General features: G+C 40.3%; 1 protein-coding gene across 2 annotated transcripts; it reads left to right on the plus strand.

The window, feature by feature from the left end:
- Positions 1 to 1,165: 1,165 nt before the first annotated feature.
- Positions 1,166 to 21,809, plus strand: PLEK (pleckstrin). 2 transcript variants are annotated; one of them, XM_045580839.1, is made up of 9 exons: positions 1,166 to 1,323; positions 11,504 to 11,659; positions 11,919 to 12,100; positions 13,642 to 13,733; positions 14,553 to 14,737; positions 15,594 to 15,698; positions 19,303 to 19,386; positions 20,216 to 20,285; positions 21,626 to 21,809. In XM_045580839.1, exons 1-9 carry the CDS (start codon positions 1,282 to 1,284, stop codon positions 21,763 to 21,765), a joined length of 1,056 nt encoding a protein of 351 aa, XP_045436795.1. In that variant the 5' UTR covers positions 1,166 to 1,281; the 3' UTR covers positions 21,766 to 21,809. The 2 variants fall into 2 exon arrangements, with proteins under 2 accessions (XP_045436795.1, XP_036291455.1); XM_036435562.2 differs by having other exon boundaries at positions 21,629 to 21,809.
- The last annotated feature ends 250 nt before the right edge of the window (positions 21,810 to 22,059 follow it).

Here is a 22,059-nt window from a genome sequence, read left to right on the forward strand (position 1 = left end):
CATGTTCTAAGGTACCGGGGGTTAGGACTTCTTTGGAGGGAGGATACAATTCAACCTACAACAAGAATGTTAATAGACATTGCTCAAAAAGAATTCCTGGTCAAATAAATTTGGGAAACACAAGGTTATACACCACTACAAGAAGACTGTCAGCTAGTGCTTGAATTTGCTCATCTAAAGGCCAGTCCATATCTATCTTTTGGTTCATCAGTTTATAATGTTCTTTATTATCCATAAATGAGTGAGGTCATGTGGTATTTCTCTTTCATGGACTGGCTTATTTCACTCAGCATAGAGACAGTAAAGCAACAAGCAGACTGTCAAATTACAGCGGGGAGGGTTGGGAGATCTGGGGAAGATAAGAGATCAATCAAAGGACTTGTACACATGCATATAAGTACAACCAATGGACACAAAACTCTGGGGAGGGAGGGCATGTATGGGGGGGGCAATGGTATATGTACACAGATAATAATTTAATAAAAAAATAAAAATAAATAAAAGCCAGTCCATAAGCTGAGACTATAATGTAAGGATTGCTTTTTTTTTTTTTTTTCCACCCCACTGTAGGGTTAGCATTCTGTGTGTCAAATGGTCCTCAGGCTGATGGGAGGCAGCAGTCCCCTGGTAAGATCTCTTCTTTTCTGGTTCTACCTCTTCCTGCTCTGTCACCTTGAGACAAACACTTACTTTTCTGAGCATGAGTTTATTGATGGCTCAGATAGAGACAATAGTTAACCTCCCCTGTGGTTTTCTTGTAATGTCCACACTAAATGAGGCTGGCTGAAAAAAATAGCTGGTAGAGTACTTGGCATAGAAGTGGGCATTCACTTAACAGTAGCTGCCTTTGTTATGCTAACTTGTTGGTTGTAAATTTCTTGGAATTTTTATGAAGCATTTCTAGGATCTCAAGAATAATTTCAAAGCCAGGACTATTTCTACTAAGAAGGTTTTCTTGGTCATTTCCCCCTTTTCCTCTGACCATTTTTCTTCTATTTAGGAGAATGGTTTTCCTTATGGTTATAGAAATTCACAACTGTGTGTGTAACAGTCTCCGGCATTAGCACAGAAGGGGTTGTTTCTCTCTGCAGTTCCTTATTCTGATCTTCCACCCCAGTGAGGGGAAGAGGATGTGATCATGCGATCGCCAACCAACGGGAAATTGTGAAAGGGACCTCCCTATAGAAAAGCAGCCCACAAGTGCCTCAGCTCTCAGAGGAGGCTGAGCGTCTGAGAGGACTTGTCTGAGACTGGATCCAGACGTCTGTTCGTCCATCCAACATGGAACCAAAGCGGATCAGGGAGGGCTACCTGGTGAAAAAGGTAAGCAAGACGTGCCACCTGCCAAGCTGTCCCTGGAGAGAGGGCTGGGGAGGATTAGAGTCCAGTCTGCTCTCCCTGTGTACTCATTTTAGAAATGTTGAATGCTGAACCTACTGGGTTGAACTAGGAGAGCACTGCAGCATGTAAATGTTCAGGAGGAAGCCAGTACAGGTTCCACTTCTTTCTGGTTCTTAAAGGTGAGCTTATCCAGCACGGGTGTCAGCAGAGATTGATCTCATGGGACTGAGAACTCCAGGCTACAGAGTCTGGAAGGCAAAGGTCTAAGGCCCTTTTCAAGAGCCACAAATGCCTGTTATGACCCAAACTCTTTTTCTGTAGAGGTTATTTGGAGAGACTATTCAGTTATTATTTAAATTCCAATTCCCCTCCTTTTTATTTTTATTTTTTTGAGGAGAGAGAGCAAAAAATGGTTAAAGATGAGCTGTTATAATAGTACTCCAGTTGTACTTTATTACTTGGGCTTTCTTCTTAGAATCGGTACATTAAAACTCTTTTTTTTTTTAATTTGCCCGAGATCATTCACAATTCTTAGTGAATTTATATAACGTGCCGTTAAAGTGGTAGGTAGAGCACCGTTTTAAAGATTGGAAAATGAGGATGCAAGTGCACTCAACAATGCTTAGTCTCACTGGTGTGGCATCAGGAGTTTGGATTTTGTTAGTAGTGTTGGTTTTTCTTTTGCTGGTGAGCGTGTGCCATGTCACTGTGACACTCCCCAGGATGTTGAGTTCACACTCAGGGCTCATTAGCATCCTGGGGGCAATACCCATATAAATAAGTACACTCACACTGTTCCAAGTGAGCTATGCATGTCGGAAATGAACTGAATTCAATACGTCCCTTCAGATGCCCAGCTTTTTAATGGAATGAATGCCTACTGTGACTCTTTTAGGTTGTTTGTTGGTTTAACATTTTAGCCAAAATGTTCTGCTTACAAGGAGGTTAAACAGGGCACATTGCTGCCCGATTCTCTTTTAATTTAAAGCTGGAGGGATCCTAGATTATCAGACCTCATTCCCTCATTAAGAGAAGAGGAAATTGAGACCCGGAAGCTGGTGACTGCCCACTGTCACATGACTGTGACAGACTTGGGGCCAGCAGCCCACTCTTTTGAGACCTGAGTTTCTGATTTGTGGCCCTGAGCTCAGTCCAGTATACCAGGATTTTCTTAAAGTAAACTTAATCTAAGCTAAGATTTGTAATGCATCTATGGTAGTGAGAGGTATGAGTGGATGAGGGAGACTACATATACGCTCAGTTTGTATTTTCTCTAGCTAGCCATATTTTGAAACATCCTTTGGAAAAGACACACACATGTACACAAAGGTGTATATAGATTTTTTGCAATAGGCACCAATACTCTTTTTGAGAAGCAAAAATAATTAATGTTGACTTACTTCTTTCATGATTGCTTTGGTTAGTATCCTGAGATGAGTGGGTAAATGGAAACATTTTCTGGAGTTTTTTTTGTTGTTGTTCAAAAATAACTGAAACATCTTGTAATAAAAACTGTTTTAAGTGTGCATTTTCATATTTTAAACTCTATAAATTACAAAAAAAGAAGACTAAATCTTTAGTAAGCGAGTTTGCCCCATTAGAAAACGGGAATGATAGAGTTAAGATTATGAACTTAAGTTAGTAAATACATAGTTTTTAATTTTTTTCAGATCATGGCCTGTACAAGGCAATCTAGAAAATGCAACAAGAAAGAAAAATAGTGAAATTTCATATTAATATTTACATCTTCAGTAATTTTTGCATTTTTCTCTGGGACCTTTTGAACACTCTGTGTTGTAATGTATTAAGATCCCATAATTTGTCATTTTAAAGAAATGCTTGCTTCAGAAATATTCTCTTGTTGGCTATAGAATTACACCTGAAGCCAGAATTTCCTGAGAAGTTCTTAACTTCTTTAGATATTAAGTTTCATTTAGGTACATCATATATGGATTTAAAAATTATATATATATATATATATATATATATATATATATATATATATCATGAGATATGTACTCATTTCATATGTACTTGGTTGCCAAGTTAATAGTGAAGCAAGGGCCAAGAAAAATCTTTCTCTGGCAAGGCTGTGCAAATCCTTGACTATAGTTTTTGACATTAAAGCATGACAGACAATAATGTATGAAACTCTCACCAGGCACTTTTTTTTTTTTTTTTTACTCATGCAGTTTCAGATTTATAGGTGGTAATAAAACTATATTTCTTCTTATTCTTTTATGAAATAACTTTATTGGAGATAAAGATGTTTGGGGTAAAAGACTACAACACTAGAAAAACTCTGGTGCCAGGATTTTGTCAAGTCAGAAATTTTGGGATCAGTAATCAATGGAATGTTTCTGCTTTTCTTTTGTGCAAGGAAACTTCCCACATTTCATCATTCAGGTTTCCTCCTTTGCATCGGCTCAGATCTTTAAATAGAGATGTGGTTAAGGAAAGGAAGGAAAATACATAATTCTGTCATTTTGCAACTTTTTCATTCTAAGTAAGACCTGGATTTCCTTACTTCAGAATCTTGTCACTGAAAACCAAACTTACAAATACAAAAATACTTAGAAGCTACTATGGGGCCTAAAAGCAATTAATACTTTTTCTCTCACCCTTTAAGTTAATAATCAGATCAAAAGAGACAGATTGACGGGAGAAAATAAAATTTTAATGCATGTGCACAGGAATTCACATGCGCTCTTTGGCCCTTGAGTGTAGCTCTTCCACAAAATACCATGGCCTGAGCAAGTCAATTTTGAAGAAGTGGCGTTAGAAGAAGCTTAAGTTTAAAAAATTTCTCTCAAGAGAAATTTCAATCATTGACTGTTGATATTTGGCTCTGTTGGCTAATGAGTTTGCTGACCACTGGGCTAGGAATTTTTTCTCTCACAGCTACATTGTCTTCTGGACACAATGCCATGAAATGGTTTCCAGTGATTTGTACCCAGTGATTTCCATCATCTTAATAACTAATAGATGTGGTGCTTACCTTGCAGCAGGAACAGATTTAAAGTATCAATGCACTTCATACATCTAACAACCCTACAAAGTGGGTACAACTGTTAGCCTTATTTGACAGACGATGAAACTAAGGCACAGAGAAGCAAAGAGGCTTGCCCAAGGTCACACAGCTATTAGGTGGCATAGCTGGACTGGAATCCAGCAGCGTGGCCTCAGTGACACACAGATCTGTGCCTAATCGTGTTACATGCAGTCCTCTTGGGCTTGGATTGCAGTGATTTAGATTTCAAAGAGCAGTTGTGGTGATGGCTGGTACACAGGATAACCTTATGCCAGAATCATTTCACAGAATTGCCTATAATACTGTGTAATCCCATCTGCTAACCACTTTTGAGCACCTGCTACAAGCTAGCCACAAATACCAAGCTCTTAATTTATATCCCATTTAATGTTTACAACAGTGAAGAGTAGTACAATATTATCTTTATTTTACAGGTGAGGAGACTAATGTTTGGAAATATTAAGTAACTTGCCTATGAGCACCGTCTTCAAATTTGAACTCAAATTCCCAAGACAGAAATCATGCTATTAAGCACTTGGTACCATTTCTTTATTGCTTACCCAGTATGATTTTATTGAGAAATTGTCCAACCTGGAAGATTTTTATTAATGTAAAAACACATATTAGGGCCCTAACTGGTTTGGCTCAGTGGATAGAGTGTTGGCCTGTGGACTCAAGGGTCCCAGGTTCGATTCTGGTCAAGGGCATGTACCTTGGTTGCTCAGACATACCCAATAGGGAGTGTTCAGGAGGCAACTGATCTATGTTTTTCTCTCATCAATATTTCTAACTGTCTATCCCTCTCCCTTTCTCTCTGTAGAAAAAAAATTAATAAAACATATTAAAAACATATTAGGTAATAGATTGGTTTCTTTGCCTTCAGATAATTTAAATAGGTACAAACCAACCATGTATCTGAGATTTTATGCAAGTGATTTCATGGTCAGTTTGGAAAACCAGAAGATACAATTTACAATGCAGCAGAAATAAGGATGTAATTTGATGCAACACCAAGTTAAAGCAACACGCCCACAAATGTGGGAGAATAGGTCATGCCAACTCACAGTTCTGCTTTCGTTACACACGTAGTTTTGAGGAAAAGGTAATTTTCCTTGAATTCCAGCTATACGTCAACAAATGAAAAGAGAAGTTTGAGGGAAAGGGGAAGTTAAAGGAGGTGTCCTCACTCTGTGGGAAGTGACTTGGGAGGGGTTCTAAACAACATAATAAAGTCACCCCAACCCACAGCAGTGAGTCGTGGCTTTTTTCAGTGACGCTGCTCAGACTCTGCATCCTTCACATTGAACTGGGGGTGTCATTCAAGGTCACTCTCCCCCACTGTTGGATGGTGAATCAATGAAGAGCAGAGACTGTGCCTTACTCATTTCTCCACCCCAACATGCAGGCCAATGTCTGAAGCACATTAGTTGCTCTATCATTATTGGTTGAATGAACATGTCTCAGAGAAAGAAACTTGTCTAAATCACAGAAACCAAGGAATCAGGGGTCCATAGTACAGTAACTTTTAATGTATGAAAAATTTTCCAATGGGGCATTCATTTTTTGATGATTATGTTAAATATGTTTTAAAGCTTTATTTATTTTTGGCTTATAGGAGAGACCCAAAGGGATATCTTAAAATTGAGGATATCCACAAGGAGAGTAAGGACAACAGTCTGTTTGGAATAGATGTGTAGAATGCTAGGGTTGAAAGGAGTATTAAGTATTAAAGTAACTTTTAACTGAATTTTCCACCTGAGGCCGCATTTCTTTTTCTTTCTTTTTTTTAAATTTAGCCACTTTTATTTTTTATTTATTTATTTTTAATATATTTTATTGATTTTTTTTTGCCCCCCTCCTTCCCTCCCACACATCCCCTCCCTCCCCAGAGTTTTGTGTCCATTGGTTGTACTTATATGCATGTATAAAAGTCCTTCGGTTGATCTATTATCTCTCCCAGATCTTCCTCCCCTCCCCGCTGTAATTTGACAGTCTACTTGTTGATATACTGTCTTTATATCTATCTTTTGGTTCATCAGTTTATAATGTTCTTTATCATCCACAAATGAGTGAGGTCATGTGGTGTTTCTCTTTCATTGATTGGCTTATTTCACTCAGCATGATGTTCTCGAATTCCATCCAGGTTGCTGCAAATGATGAGAATTCCTTCTTTTTTATGGCAGCATAGTATTCCATTGTGTAGATGTACCATAGTTTTTGGATCCAATCATCTGCTGACGGGCACCTAGGCTGTTTCCAAATTCTGGCTATTGTAGATTGTGCTGCTATGAACATAGGGGTGCATATATCCTTTCTGATTGGTGTTTCTAGTTTCTTGGGATATATTCCTAGAAGTGGGATTACTGGGTCAAATGGGAGTTCCATTTTCAGTTTTTTGAGGAAACTCCACTGTTCTCCACAGTGGTTGCACCAGTCTGCATTCCCACCAGCAGTGCACGAGGGTTCCTTTTTCTCCGCAACCTCGCCAACACTTGTCGTTTGTTGACTTGTTGATGTTGGCCATTCTGACAGGTGTGAGATGGTACCGCATTGTTGTTTTGATTTGCATCTCTTGGACAATTAGTGACTTTGAGCATGCTTTCACGTGCCTTTTGCTGAGGCCACATTTCTTTTGCCATTCTGTTACCAAGCATGCTTGAATGCCTCTTGTGTCAGAGAACTCACTAATTTAACTTTCTCTCTTAAGTTATGCATAAACTGTTTTTTGTTTGTTCTCTGTTTGTTTTTTTCTGAAACCTCCATGATCTATGACAATGTTTGACACCTTTGAAGTCAGTCCTCATCAGTTTTGCTTGTTCCTTTTTGGGCTAAAACCTACCCAGTTTCTTCACCAATTTCCCAAAAGAGATGCCATCCTATCACTCTCATTTGAGCAGGCTCTGGTTTACCTGCAGCCTTGAGGTTTCCTAAATGCAAGGTCATTCTCCAGGTGCACCTGATAGGCACAGAGTCACAGGACGAGGTACTACTTATTGAGGCTTACTATGTTGCCATTGGCCATCTACATGAATTGTTTTATTTAATCTCCCAATAATGCTGAAAAATAGTAACATTGTCCCCCTTTGCCGGATATTATAGAAAATGAGGTATAAGAATTTGCTCAAGATCCCAGTGGCAGAATGTGGCAGAACTGGGATTTGAGCCTGGACCACTCAGCTCCATGGTCACCTGCTGGTTATGCGCCACTTAAAGTCAGAATATTACTGTCCTCACTTTAGATCTTATCCTTCTATATGGCCTACAATGACTTTAGGCATATATATACAATCTTTATTGATTTCAGATTTCAGAGAGGAAAGAAGAGGGAAAGAGAGATAGAAACATCAATGATGAGAGAGAATCATTGATCAGCTGCCTCCTGCGCATCCCACACTGTGGATCGAACCCATGACCTGGGCATGTGCCCTTGGCTGGAATTGAACTCAGGATCCTTCAGTCTGCAGGCCGATAATCTATCCACTGAGCCAAACCAGCCAGGGCACTTTAGCCTTTTTAAAAATTTTTATTATTATTAGTTTTTAGGCTTTTTTTTTTTTTTTTTAAATGTCCCACATCCAACTGCTGCTCATAATGCTCCTTTTTGTCTTTTCATGCCCCGTTCCCCAAATCGTCACCAATATATTTCATAAAATCTTTTTAAAAAATCTTATCGATGAATAGAATTATATCTTATTTAATTTTTGTCTCTTTGAGTACTATTATAGCAGGACATTTTTATGTCTATTGAGCCTGAGTATTTCTTCTCTTGAGAATGGCCTATTCATATTGTTTTCCCATTTAAGGGGTGCTTCTATGAATTTTTAATGATTCTAAAGAGTTCTTAAAAGCATATGTTAACTTTTAATTATATGATATATTACAAATATCCATATTTGATTTTGCTGTTTTTTTAATGTACATTAGTTCATTTTTTAAAAATATGAATATTATTTTTTTAATATTTTGTCCTTTGAGATTTCTTATTTTGGCGTTATGCAATGGCAGACTCTTGCACACTAAATTATACCCGTCCCATGATGATCAACAGCTATTCACTGGGAAACTTAAATAAACCTGATTCAGCAACTAAAATCCACCTATTGTACATTGTATAGGTTTTCTTCTATAATGAAAAAAGGCATTACAGAAAAATACAAACAATACCTCACCCCTCAATACTTCAGACATATGCTATCTATATAATATATATAAAACATTATATATTATGATTATCTAAAATTATAATCATGATTTTATGAGATCATATGTATAGCTAGTTAAGCTGCCTGAAAAAAATTGATTTAGATTCCAGAATTACTCAAAGGCACATAGGAACCAAAATAAAGATGGCATCTGAGGGGAAGTATTATAGAAAGACCATAAAATTGAGAATGAAGAGACCTGGATTCTAGTTCCAGTTCCACAGGTACTGGCCAGGTGTCATGTGTCCTGGACATTCCAGGATCACAATTCCCAGTTTGCTCTTGGGTGAGAACCAAGAGGGTTGGGAACAGGAAGGGGTACGTACAGTTGCAGTGGAGAGGAGGTGCTGTCAGTGTACTGCAGTGGCTATAGCAATGGCCGCTAGGAGAAGAGATATCCCCCGTAATTCCATCATCCTAATCGGGCTAACCCCTACCAAGCCTGGAAGAAAGTTTCCACTACTGCAAGGCCAGTCTCATTTCTTTTGTTTTACAAAAGATCAGCCTTCCCAAAGTGCATAATGGCCCTGAATCCCAAATGACACTTCCCGCTCTGAGAGCTGTCAGACCCCCGAGGCTACATTTGAATGAGGAGTTGCTTTTACCTTAATTGCTCACAGGAGGAATGCAGTGCTGGCTGACCTCTCTCAATTTATCCCAATACTAAGGTCAAAACTGCTGAGTGATTGTGGCAGTTACTCCTCTTTGAGGGGCCTGAGGTAGAATATATAATTTTTGAAAGGTATTCAGGGTCATTTAGTCCAACATTTTGCTCCTAGCTCTGTGAGTATCGCTTTTATTATTTTCAGTATTTTATAGACCTGTTTCTATGTTTCCCTGAAAGTATAGCCTAGATTCTCATATATATTATAGTAGTGTCCCATGTTGTTCATTTATTTATTAATTTCTCCCAATATTTTGAAAAATGTCATACCCACAGAGAAATGAGAAAACGAGTATGACTACCTGTATACTATTTACCTTGATTTATCAATGGTTAACACATGTCCACACTTGCTTTATCTCTCATACCTCTGTATTTCTATGTAAGTATACACACAGATTTCATGAGAATAAGCTGCGGACATCATGCTACTTCACTCCTCAGTACTTCAACATATATCTCCTAAGAATTAGGACATTCTTTTCCAGTTTGATGTGCCATTTTGCACTCCTGCCCACCACATATGGGGATTCCAATTACCATCCTTGCCAAGTCTTGCTCTTCTTAATTTTTGTAAATGTTAGATACTCTGATGGTGTGTAGAGGTATCTCACTGTACTTTTAATCTGCATTTTCCTGGTGAATAATGATGTTAAACAACCTTTCAGATACTTTTTTGATAACCTCTTTTTAAAAATTTAATTTTTTATTTTTATTTTTCATTTTTTCTTTATTGATTAAGGTATTACATATGTGCCCTTTCTCCCCCATTGACCCCCGCCCACCAGATAACCTCTTTTAAAATATATATGTGTATATATTATTGATTTCAGAGATGAAGGAGGGGTAGAGAAAGAGAGAGAAAGACATCAGTGATGCCTCCTGCATGCCCCCTACTAGGGATCAAGCCTGCAACCCGGGCATGTGCCCTAACCGGGAATTGAACCATGACCTTCTGGTTCATAGGCTGACACACAACCACTGAGCTGGGTTGGATAACTTTTTTTTAGTGAAATGCCTCTTCCAGTCTTTTTCCCATTTAAAAAATAGATTTTATTTTCCTTATTGGTTTGCAGGAACTCTTTATATTCTGAATATAAGTTTCTCTCAGATAGATGTAAAATAGGAAGGCATTTAACTGAAATTATTTCCTGTGTTTGCAGTGCCTGATCTTGCCCATTTTTAAAGAAAAAACAACAGTCTAGTGCTAGTATGGATAGTCATTCTGCCTGTGGAACAAAGAGATAGTGGGTTCTAATTTTAAAAGTTTTTTTAGTAACTAAATAACGGAAACACTTGGACAAGCAAAAAGATAGTCCTGCAAGCACTTAACTTTTTTGCATAAATAGACTTCCTTTTGGGCAACTGACCTTGATATAGAGGCTCTTTGCATTTTAAGATAAGCCACAGAGTCTTCTGGGAACTGGATGATAATTCTATTTTGTGAAAGTCATGACTGGGTGGCCTCATGGGTCCAACAGTGAGAGGCGAAGAACCTTATTTTCCCAAAATATAGACAAAAAAGAGAGACTTCTTTGATTTAGTCAGAACAGTTAATATACTGCTACAGGGGCAGTTGACATTAGCCCAAACTGAAAACTTTTCTAATAAGGATTTTTCTAATAAGGATTTTCCTAAAAGCATGGATAGCAACACTCAGGCATTACAGACCATTTTTTGCAAGGGATTTTCATACAACTTAGCCATCCTGAATGCAAAGCTGTTGCCTGAGTTTCTTCTTGACATCCACATTCAGATAAAATCTTAGACCACAGGATGGAAGAAACTTCAGCTAGCTCGCCACCTTCACGGCCTCCACATCTGAGAAACACAGCTGTTGGGTCATTTCACTTTCCCATGAGTCCAGCCTCAGGCATCGGCTACCATTTAGTCTGCCTTGGCACTTAAGATAGAATCTATTTGCCATCCTTGAGTTGAACTGAACACAATGGGCAGGAGTGGAGCAGAAAGCCAGCCTGAAATGCACAAGAAGAGTAGAGATCCATCCCATATTCCCTTGGTAATGACCCATGAGAGGCTTATGGCTGATTATGGATATGCATACAGTTTATCTTTAAAATGTATTTTTTTAAAGTTCCAGAAGAATGGCAGTCCCTTCTCCCTTGAAGGCTGCTTGCCTAACACCTTGGTCACACAAATGTGGGCCACCTGAGTCCACACTGGTCAACAATAGGCTGTTTACCAAGTCCTACTTCAATTCAATTTCAGAAAATATTATTACATGACTTTTTGTTGTCAATACAGGGGAGTGTGTTCAACACCTGGAAACCCATGTGGGTTGTATTGTTAGAAGATGGAATTGAATTCTATAAGAAGAAAAGTGACAACAGCCCCAAAGGAATGATTCCCCTGAAAGGAAGCACTCTGACTAGTCCCTGTCAGGACTTCGGCAAAAGGATGGTGAGTTGACATGAATAGCCACATGAATGGTTGGTCAGACACTAACCTTTGAGTCTGTGCATAGCCTAGACAGTATGGTTGGTTCCCCCCTGCACTAGCTCCCTTACCACCACCTGCTTTCCACTACTCTCCCCTGGGCATCTGGGTCTCTCTTGGCCAAGTACTTCCAGGACAGGGCTGGCTCAATTGCTGTGCTTTATTAAGGGACCTCAGCATCTTGAAAAGAATGATCCCTAATGGCATGTATTTTTATTTTTAGTTTGTGTTTAAGATCACTACAACCAAACAGCAGGACAACTTCTTCCAGGCAGCCTTCCTGGAAGAGAGAGATGGCTGGGTTCGAGACATCAGGAAGGCCATTAAGTGCATTGAAGGAGGCCAGAAGTTTGCGAGGAAATCCACCAGGAGATCTATTCGACTGCCAGAGACTGTTGACTTAGGGTGATTTTCTGTGTTTGCTTCCTTCTACCCCCCCCCCCACCCCCCCACCCCCTCCTTTGAGGAGATGTTCCAGGGCTTGCTTTGGTCACCTCTGAGGGCTGTATTCACCTTTTCACATCAATGCTGGCTCTAGGCGTACTAAGATGTTTACCTGGAGGAGTGATCATGGCTTCTGCAAGCCTAGCAGCTGAGGAGAGGAAGCTACTGGAATATACATTCCCTCATTTTGGAAAACCTTGGCAGAGAAAGAGACCCAAAGAGATAAAGAGAGACAAAGAGATAAAACTTATTGCATTTGTGAAGTAGCCATAATAAGCTAGTCTTTAAAGAATGCTCCAGGATTTCTAGGTAGGGAGGAAAAGGCAGAGGGTATGTATGCAAGTATGCAAGGTATACTGTCAGCAAGGACCAGCCAAGGTGAACAACCATCCTGGGCAGAAACCCTGGCCTGGTTTAATGTCCTATGACATTTAATGTCATATAGTTGATATGACATAATGGAATTGCAGGTGATAGTTGTTGTCTGTAGGTTGTTAGAGGTTCACAGGAAAATTCAGTCCCTGAGGGCTCCTTCCTTCCTGCATGTTTCATACATCCCTCTATCACATTGCTTCCTGATAATTTTGCATTTATGTTGAGTATAACCTGAAACAAGAGCCCAGTCAGAAAGAATTTCATGTTGGCTGCTAAAAATGTTTAAGACCGGTTCTGCTTACACAATGTGGTTGTCCCTGAGAGACATTGAAGACAAACCCTTTCAGCAGCCTAACACAGGACTTGGCATGTCACAGGAGTTTAATTAAGTTTGTAGAATGAGCTTGGGAGACTTAGACTCTTCTCTCACCAGCAAAGCTTTTGGGTAAAGACCCAAGAGCAAGGCTCCAGGTCTAGTGCAGCTGCTGGCTGGGGCATCAAGTGAACACATTTCTGGCCATGGCTGTCAGAGCTAAGTGGGAATGGTGTTTGTTCTACATGGAACCACATGATACATGAAAGAGGCTTTCTGGTTGCTTGCTGGCAGTTTCTCTTATGAAGCTATCTTGAGTTTATTACTTCAAGGACAAAAATGCGAACTTACTATTTTGCCTTGTTTCATAAGTTTAGAATAAAAGATAAGCTTGGCTAAAACATTCGCTTTCTTGGAGGCAATGTCTAGTCTAGATGGTCTCTTCACAACACTTAACGGTCTGGGATGTGAAAATCAAGGGACCTTGAAGATCAGAGTATGTATGGAAAACTGGCCCTAAGAACTTATTCCCTGCCACCTAACTTTCGCTCTCAGGCATTGGAACTTAAATCAACAAAGAGCTTAATGAATTTAAGAACTAATAATTATCTCCCTACTGCATTCTGTTGAATGCCATGCCGGACACAGACTTATGCCCTTGAACTATTGATGTTCTGGTGGGGAGATTAGGCGCAGGGAGCACCTGGGAGGGAGGGGAGAAGCTTGTGCTCTTGGCCAGCCCCTCAAAGTCCCTGCAAGGACTTGCCATTCTGAAATGCTCCCCACTCATCCGTCTGTTTTCATCTCTGTGCAGGGCTCTGTATTTGTCCATGAAAGACACGGAAAAAGGAATAAAAGAGCTGAACCTAGAGAAGGACAAGAAGATTTTTAATCACTGCTTCACAGGTAAAAGGTCTTGAAACTGAAATGGGGCAGCTGGGGAAGGCAATATGAAGTTCTCGCTCAGTTTTATATATATATTTAATATATTTAATTGATTTTATACAGAGAGGAAGGGGGAGAGAGAGAGAGTTAGAAACATTGATGAGAGAGAGTCATTGATCAGCTGCCTCTTGCACACCCCCTACTGGGGATATGCCCGCAACCAAGATACATGCTCTTGACCAGAATCGAACTCGGGACCTTTCAGTCCCCAAGCCGACGCTCTATCCATTGAGCCAAACCGGTCCCGGCAAGTTCTGGCTCAGTCTTATGTGTGGGGTGGGGTGTGTGTAGCAAGCTGGGTACGGGGTCATAGGAGGATGACTGGTGAACATGAGGATTGGACTTCTCCATCATGAACATAAAATTAAGGTTAAAAAAGAACTTTGTTGTCCAAGATATTGTTTTGGAAATGCCAGCTATATCCATCAAAGAGTCGTTTTTCTCCCAATAAATGGCATTATGTTAAAATAGACACAGAATTGAATAAAAGAATAGACAGGAATCAAGATACATAAGACTTCAGTGTAAGTGGGTAAAGAACTATTTCTTCAATGATGGATTGCTTCTTAAAGAACTTGTAGATTTAAGAAAAGGAAAACAAAACAAAACCCTTTACACAGTTCCTTTTTTTTCCGGGTATCTATCCCACTGATTTTGTTTTTCCTTCCTGGAATAACTTGGAAGAGGAGACAAGTCAGACACATGGGCACTCTGGGGATTTCTAGAGTGGTTTGTTCTTTAATTAGGAGAGTTAACCTTCCCTCTGATGGCCCCATCCAGGTAACTGTGTCATCGACTGGCTGCTTTCCAGCAAGTCTGTCCGGAATCGCCAGGAAGGCCTCATGATCGCCTCCTCACTGCTCAACGAAGGGTACCTGCAGCCTGCAGGAGACCTGTCCAAGAACGCAGCGGATGGGACTGCTGAAAACCCTTTCCTGGACAACCCTGATGCCTTCTACTACTTTGTAAGTGAGGGAAGCTACTTAGTTACTCTTCCAGGTTCTGGGGCTGGGCCACCCACATGTGTGAAAGAGAGGCCCAATATTCTACCCAGCGTTGTTAGCTGTTCTTGACTTGACAGCTGTCCCCTATCTCAATGCCTGCCACATCCACGTGAGTCAGTTTAAAGGAAAATATTGTTTACTTGAGTAGTTTTCTTTAAAAGGACTTTTAAAGCTTTACATCTATTCTTACTCTAAGTAATAATTCATTTATAAAAACAAGGAAGGTATAGCAATTTAAAAAAAATTGCAGCCTGCTTGGAGCTGCCTTTCTAGAGGAAATCCATAAAATCACATTATGCTGATTGTATTTTTCTCTTCTCAAATTTACATGAAAATATTCAATTTTATGCAAAATGTACGCATTGCATTCCCTCCCCCAATCATCTGTGTACCTCCCATGGCTTGCTTACCACAGATGGGGAAACACGTGATATTACACAATGTGGATCTAAACCTGGGCCACGTGAGAAATCCTGCAACAGTGAATTTCTAGGGGAGTTTTGGCAGTTTTGTTCCTATTTGGGGTCAGAGCCCACAAGTTAGGAAGTGACTTAAGAGCCTTTTACAAAAATGATGGGAATGTCCCAGAGAGAGTTTCATTTCACTTTGGGGGAAGTTCCGCTGTCAGTATACATATTTTAAGACATCTAATTTGGCTACTTATAGCCATTTAAATGTGGGATTCTAAAAATATCCAGCCACAAGGTCCAGGTCAGGCTTATTTCCTGTTTAATGTGTTACTGTGTGTGTAAAGATGGTACACATATCAATATGCCTAAGACTGATAAAATAAACTTGCTATTTCCTTTCCCAATAGCCAGACAGTGGGTTCTTCTGTGAGGAGAATTCCAGTGATGATGATGTAATTCTGAAAGAAGAATTCAGAGGGGTCATTATCAAGCAAGGATGTTTACTGAAGCAGGTGAGTGGCCTCTACTATTCCCTTTTAGCCTTTCCCTCTTCTCAGGTTCTTTTCATTTCTAAACCACCAAATGGTATTTCATTTGGCTGATAGTCAACCAGTAAATGAAACCAGCAGACTGAGAGATGGACAAATAGCTTGGTAAATGATGAAAGAGGCATTAGGAAAGGAGGATCGAGGCAGGCAGGGCAGAAGATGCACCTCAAAGAAAGGAGACTCTTTTATCAATATCATGGGAAAAAGAGATGTTTCAAGAAAATTATTGGTCTTTTAGTTAGCTGGAATAAATCAGTTGGCTAAGAGATGGCATGGAAAAGGCAGATATTTCATAATAAAAATACTTCCATTTGCTTATCCCTCCTCCCCAACTTCCCCCCAAAGTAACCAGGAAACAGGAATAAGTCACACCCAGAAGAGGAATATTATATATGCTTGAGAGCAAGTAAGTGCCATTCCAGCCTGTGGGTAGGACATAGTGAAACCAAATCCAGGGCATGCCCAAGGCCAACTGTGCAGGAGCAGCAGAAGAAGGTCAAATTCAGTCCTGGGGGGAAGTCATGTGCATTCCCAAGTGTCCACAGGTATAGTCTAGCATTAGACTGGGAGGCAAGGGCTAGGTGAGCTGAAGAGCTGAAGTTAGTTACCAGGTGCCAAAGCATGAGATGCCAAGAGTTAAGGGCTGGGGTGAGCGAGAAATCCAGGGCCAGCTCCTGGTAGAGGCAGAAGCATCAGGAAGACATGGGAATATCAGGATGAAATCAACTGATACCAGCACATGGTGACACAGAAGCAAAAGCTGCTTTATGAAGCCAAGGTTTTGCCCTTCTGGTTGTACTGTGAGCTGTCTTACAGGCACTGCTCAGCATGTAACAGGGAGAATCTGGTTGCTGTAAGGAGATTTTTGTGCACCGTCTATAGGCCCTGTGGGACTGAGAGATTTGATTTACCTCATAATGGGCCCCTGAACTTTCAGGGCAAAGAAGGGAGAACCAAGGTTGAGTATATATATCTACTTTTAGAAAGAAGAAATCTGGGCTAGTTGAAATTAGGTATAGATGTGGATTCTGAGTTTTACTAGGGGAAGTGGGACATTAGCGTGGTAAACCACCTTAACATCAGAGTCCTAAGAAAGAGTACAGCAAGGATTTAGAAAGATTTCACAGACTCTTGTAATGACTTTTATGGCAGGGTGGCCAGTGACTAGATCAAAGGAAAATTATAGGAGCAAGGCCAGCCTTATGTAGGGAAATGGACAGTTTGCCCATTTTTGGCTTCCTCTTTAGTTTAATCCTGGCTCTTTGATTACAGGTGCTGGGAGGTGGCCATTAAGACAAAAGTTCCTTAGGAGGGAATTTCATTATTTTCTTACGTTGTTGATTCCTTCCATAATTCTGTATTGTTATCGGCCATTAATGACTGTTCTTGAATAAGTTGACCTAAGGAGTCCTAGTCTAGAGAGGAGCCCTGAGAAAACTGAACGTGAAGGTTGAAAAGGGCTGAACGAAGTCTGAGCTGGACTACATAAGTACGCCAATGCAGGCTCTGGCTGGTCAAAAAGTGGCTGAGGGTAATGGGTGCCTCAGTGCCTGTTGAAGACAGTGGGGACCAGAGTAGGCATGTTCCATGTTTTCCTTCACCTTCCTCTTCTCGGCCTTTGATAGCTACCAATCAGCCTTAGCTGGTACTTAAACACCACTTAAAGGCATTATAGTGGTGGCCAGGGTTGGCTTATTTCACATCTTCCTGTTACCTTCCTCTTCCATTGAGTCATGAGAAGTTGGTATTCACCCAATTATTTCATAGGAGAATATGCCACATACACAGATTAGGATAAAATGGTGTGGGCGGAATAACTTTAGTGTCTACATCTTATGGGCAACATCTAGTAAGGCAAAGAGCAGAAATTCATTAGAACTTTAGAAGTTGATGCTTTGCAAAAGTTATTCTGAATGTGAAATAGCAGATAGAAATATTCTGTATTCTCCCATGTGACTTCCCAGAGTTCCTGACTTCAACCTTCATGCAAGTAAAAGACTCTTTTGAGATGAGCTCCTTGACCAAATGATTGGTCAAATAACTTAGACCCATTCTTTTTTCTTTTTTCTTTAATATATCTTATTGATTTTTTTACAGAGAGGAAGAGAGAGCGATAGAGAGTTAGAAACATCAATGAGAGAGAATCATCGATCAGCTGCCTCCTGCACACCCCCTACTGGGGATGTGCCCGCAACCAAGGTACATGCCCTTGACCGGAATTGAACCTAAGACTGAGCCAAACCGGTTTTGGCAAGACCCATTCTTGAAAGTCCCCTTTAAGTCCCTCTGACCTGGAATTATAATGTTTGCTAAAATTGTAAATGTTTCATTGCTTTCTATACACATACAATGAAAAAATATTGGAAAATTCATTTATGTGCCTGTCAATGTGTGGAATTTTAGAGAACAACATTCTTCATATTGGCAAGATAGAAACTCCATATCTTTTAATCTAATTTTTTTTTTGGCTTCTGAGTTATTTAAGTCATTTGAATTTCTGTGGGAAAGCTTGCAATTGTTGTACCATGACATTTTAATAAATTGCTATAAGCTAATTGAAATAACTGGGTAATTCAAGGCAATAGACATGAAGCACTCCCCTGTGCTAGGCACAGTGCTGGGCATTGGAGGACCAAAGACAAACAATTCTGCCCTCAAAACCCACAGTTCAAACAGTGTCAGTGTTTGATTCTATTGGACAAGGCCAAGTCCTATTCTTCCTTCTCATCCTGTCTGGTACAGCAACCATTCCTTCCCATTTCCTTTGCTGCTACCTGATGTTAGTCCCTGACAATTTTATGCCTGAATTGTTGTAATCATTTCTTAATAACTTTCTTTTTACCTTATTATCTTATCTTGTCCATGGTTTATCTCTAATCTAACCAGCTAATCTATTCTGTATGTTGTCACCACAGGGAGCTTCTTAAAATGTGATTGTAATCTTTTTACTCCTGACTCAGCAACAACCCCACCTTTTATTTTTACTAAATCTTCTTTCCACTTTTCCATCCTTGACTTGATTGTTTCTCATGACCCTTGCCTTCTAGTCTGACTGCTCTTACTGCTGGTTTGTTGTCAATTTTCTTCTCATCTATCTTTTTTCTCAGCCACATGGATAGGCAAAAAACTTACTTTGACATCCAAACCCCAAATTACATATCCCTCATTTAATTTTTTCAAATCCATTATCTATATCAACTATTTGATTTAGATACTTGATATTTTATTGATATTTTCCCACATGGACTATAAACTCTGTGAAGAGAAGGGACATGTCTTAAATTAAATCTCTTTATAGCCCCCACATTACCTAACATAGTACATTGAACATATAGAGTACTGTTTTGTATAATATCAAGTTGGAAGGCAATCCTAGAAATAATTTAACCTATAGTTTAATGACATCCAAATTGTTCATGGGCCATCATGCTAACTCTCTGACAAAGATCTGGGTTGGGGCCTGGTTCTCCTAGAATTAGTATTTCAGCCAAGATTTTGCAGGTGCTATATATACAGAGTGATGCCAAGAACTCATCATTTCTTTTTCTTATGTTGATCTTGGATATAGGGGCATCGGAGGAAGAACTGGAAAGTGAGGAAGTTCATTCTGAGAGAAGATCCTGCATATCTGCACTACTATGACCCAGCTGGGGTGAGATTCTGTGGCCAATAAACCCATTCTACTGGGAGCTTCTACTGCATCTGCTCATGGGGCTTTCCACTCCCATTTCTGCTCTGCTGATATCCCCTTTTCCTCTTCACCCTCCCACTTTTATTTTTCTGCCACCTGTTTCTGCAGTTTTCTACCTTCTCTTATTTGCAAAGATTTGAGATCTTAGGCTTTGAGGCATAGGCTCAGGGATGGAAGAAAATATCTAAGTTGTCATTTATTAGTCTACTCAACAGAATTTGTTTTATTTTCTCTAATTTAATATTTTCAGAGGGATCCAACCAGTTCAACACTTTGTTCCTGGTTTAATATGCAAACAAGTGTTAGTTTCTCTTCCAGGCCAACTTGGATGAAAGCATTGTTTAAATGTAGGCACTTAGACTGTTGAGTATTCAGAAGGGGGTTTTTCCCTCAATGAAATGAGCCAACTCTGAAGTGTAAAGACAACTCCATCTGGGTTAGGTCCCCAGCCTCTTTGATTCCCTCCCATGAGGTTTAGTTACATGAGGTTAAAGAGTTCCGGAAACATGCAGTTATCTTGTGGGACATGATGATTCAGCCTTTCCACCTCCCCTCCCACTTTCTCCAGATAAGAAGCTAAGATTGACTTGTATCTCCTCATCTCACCTCCCTGGATGAGGTGGTGGCTGGGGGACTTGGGCAGGGTTTCTTTTAGTTTCCTTCTGCTCTTATCTATTTTGGGGGGCCCCTGATCTATATCAGAATGATTGTGTGGCTTTGCATCGACTGGACAAGGTATATCCACACCCTGTATTTTGGAAACATAACAAAGGACTCCTCTCTCCTCTAGGGGGAAGATCCCCTGGGAGCAATTCATTTGCGAGGTTGTGTGGTGACATCAGTGGAGAGCAACCCAGATGGTAAGAATGCATTTTTGTTTGACAGCGGTGTATCTACTTAGGTTCCCTTTCCACTCATGGGCATCTTGAGCCAACAATTATCAATCATTCAATTAATCAGACATGAGCAGGAATGAATTTCTGTTTAAAAAACCTGGGAGAAACCAAGAGCTATTCTTTCCCAACTGCTGCCCTGGCTCTGTGGGTCTTGGGGAATTGGAGAGATTTTGTGGATGCCTTGGGTAAATCTCTGAGCAATGCTGAGAAAAATTCTTCACATTGGAACTGGCTTAAGTGGAGAAACTCGTTACCTCCTGATGCATGCAACTGAGCAATGACATTCCTTAACGAGAGCCTTTTACACACCAGAAAATCTCCCACAACCCAAAGAACATTTGCAGTGTGTGGAAGACGCACCTGGGTTATAGGTCTGTGCTAGTTGGTTAGTTAGCAGCATGGCCTTGGGTGAATCACCTAACTAATCTAGGTCTTATTCTTCCTCTGAGAATGAGGGGTTTGCACCAGATGACCCCGCGTCCCAGATCACAAGACTATGATTTGGTGCAGGGAATAAGCATGTTGGTGTAGATTGACTTCTCAGGTGTGGGGGTAGTAGGTGGTATCACTGTGGAGGTGTGGTTTAGACATCCACCTTGATTTTATCTGGTTGTTTGGGGGTTTATGATGTTATAGAGATAAACAGAAAAACACTACTGTTGCAAAAGTCTAGATTTTTTTTTTTTTTTTTTTTTTTTTTTTTTACTACCCCTGCTTACTCCCTTCACCTCACAGAATTCTGCTTTAGTTTTGAGGTGGAGATGTTAAGCCTTGTCACAGTATTGGCCAATTTACTGCCTCCAATCTTTCAGCAAAGACTCTAACTTAGCCCTTGACAAAAACAAGTTCAGGCTAGTCTGGTGGTCCTGGCGGTGGGCTTGGCTATCTATTTCTTTATTTACTTACTTATTTATAAATTTAAAAAAATATTAGAGTCAGCCCTTGATTTATATTATGAGTAGAGGGAATATTCATTAGACACTATTAGAGGTTACTCACTACTCATATGCACAAGTGAGAAATTTAGTTTGTAAAAGAAAATGTTTCTCCTTGAGTGTTTCAACTTATTTCTTAAACACACACACACACACACACACAATCATACTATGTACCTGTCCATAGAAATACTATATATAGTTATACAATAAGTATATATGATCATACAATGATGGTAAGCTTGAAAACCACATGTTTGATTTTCTTAAAACACCCAGAAAGCTGGAATTTCCTTCCTTGCAGAAGGAGGGTGAACGAGGTGGCCTCTCTGATGCCCATGGGCCCTGTCATTCATGTTTTCTTTTCAGCAACCAAGAAAAGCGAAGAAGAGAACCTCTTTGAGATCATCACGGCCGATGAAGTTCATTATTTCTTGCAAGCGGCCACCCCCAAGGAGCGCACCGAGTGGATCAAAGCCATCCAGGTGGCCTCCCGGACTGGAAAGTGAGGACACACCCGCAGCTCCTCACCACTCTCCGGAGGGAACCCCCCCTCCCCCAATAAGCTCGGTCCAGGGTCCATTCACTTCTGGAGACCAATCGACAAGAGAGGGCCCAGGGATGGGAATTTTCCATCTGCAGGGGTTCTCAATGTAACTAGCCACATGCCAGGCGATGCCCACCTGCCCCCCACCAGATGGCTCACCGCAGTCTCTGCTTCTCTTCGTGTCCCCCAAGCAGATATAGCAAGCTCTGTGGGGTTGGCACACAGCTTAATCTCTCAGGCCCTTGTTCCTCTTCTG

This window comes from Pipistrellus kuhlii, unplaced genomic scaffold (assembly GCF_014108245.1).
Source record: "Pipistrellus kuhlii isolate mPipKuh1 unplaced genomic scaffold, mPipKuh1.p scaffold_m20_p_13, whole genome shotgun sequence".
NCBI classification, from domain to species: domain Eukaryota; kingdom Metazoa; phylum Chordata; class Mammalia; order Chiroptera; family Vespertilionidae; genus Pipistrellus; species Pipistrellus kuhlii.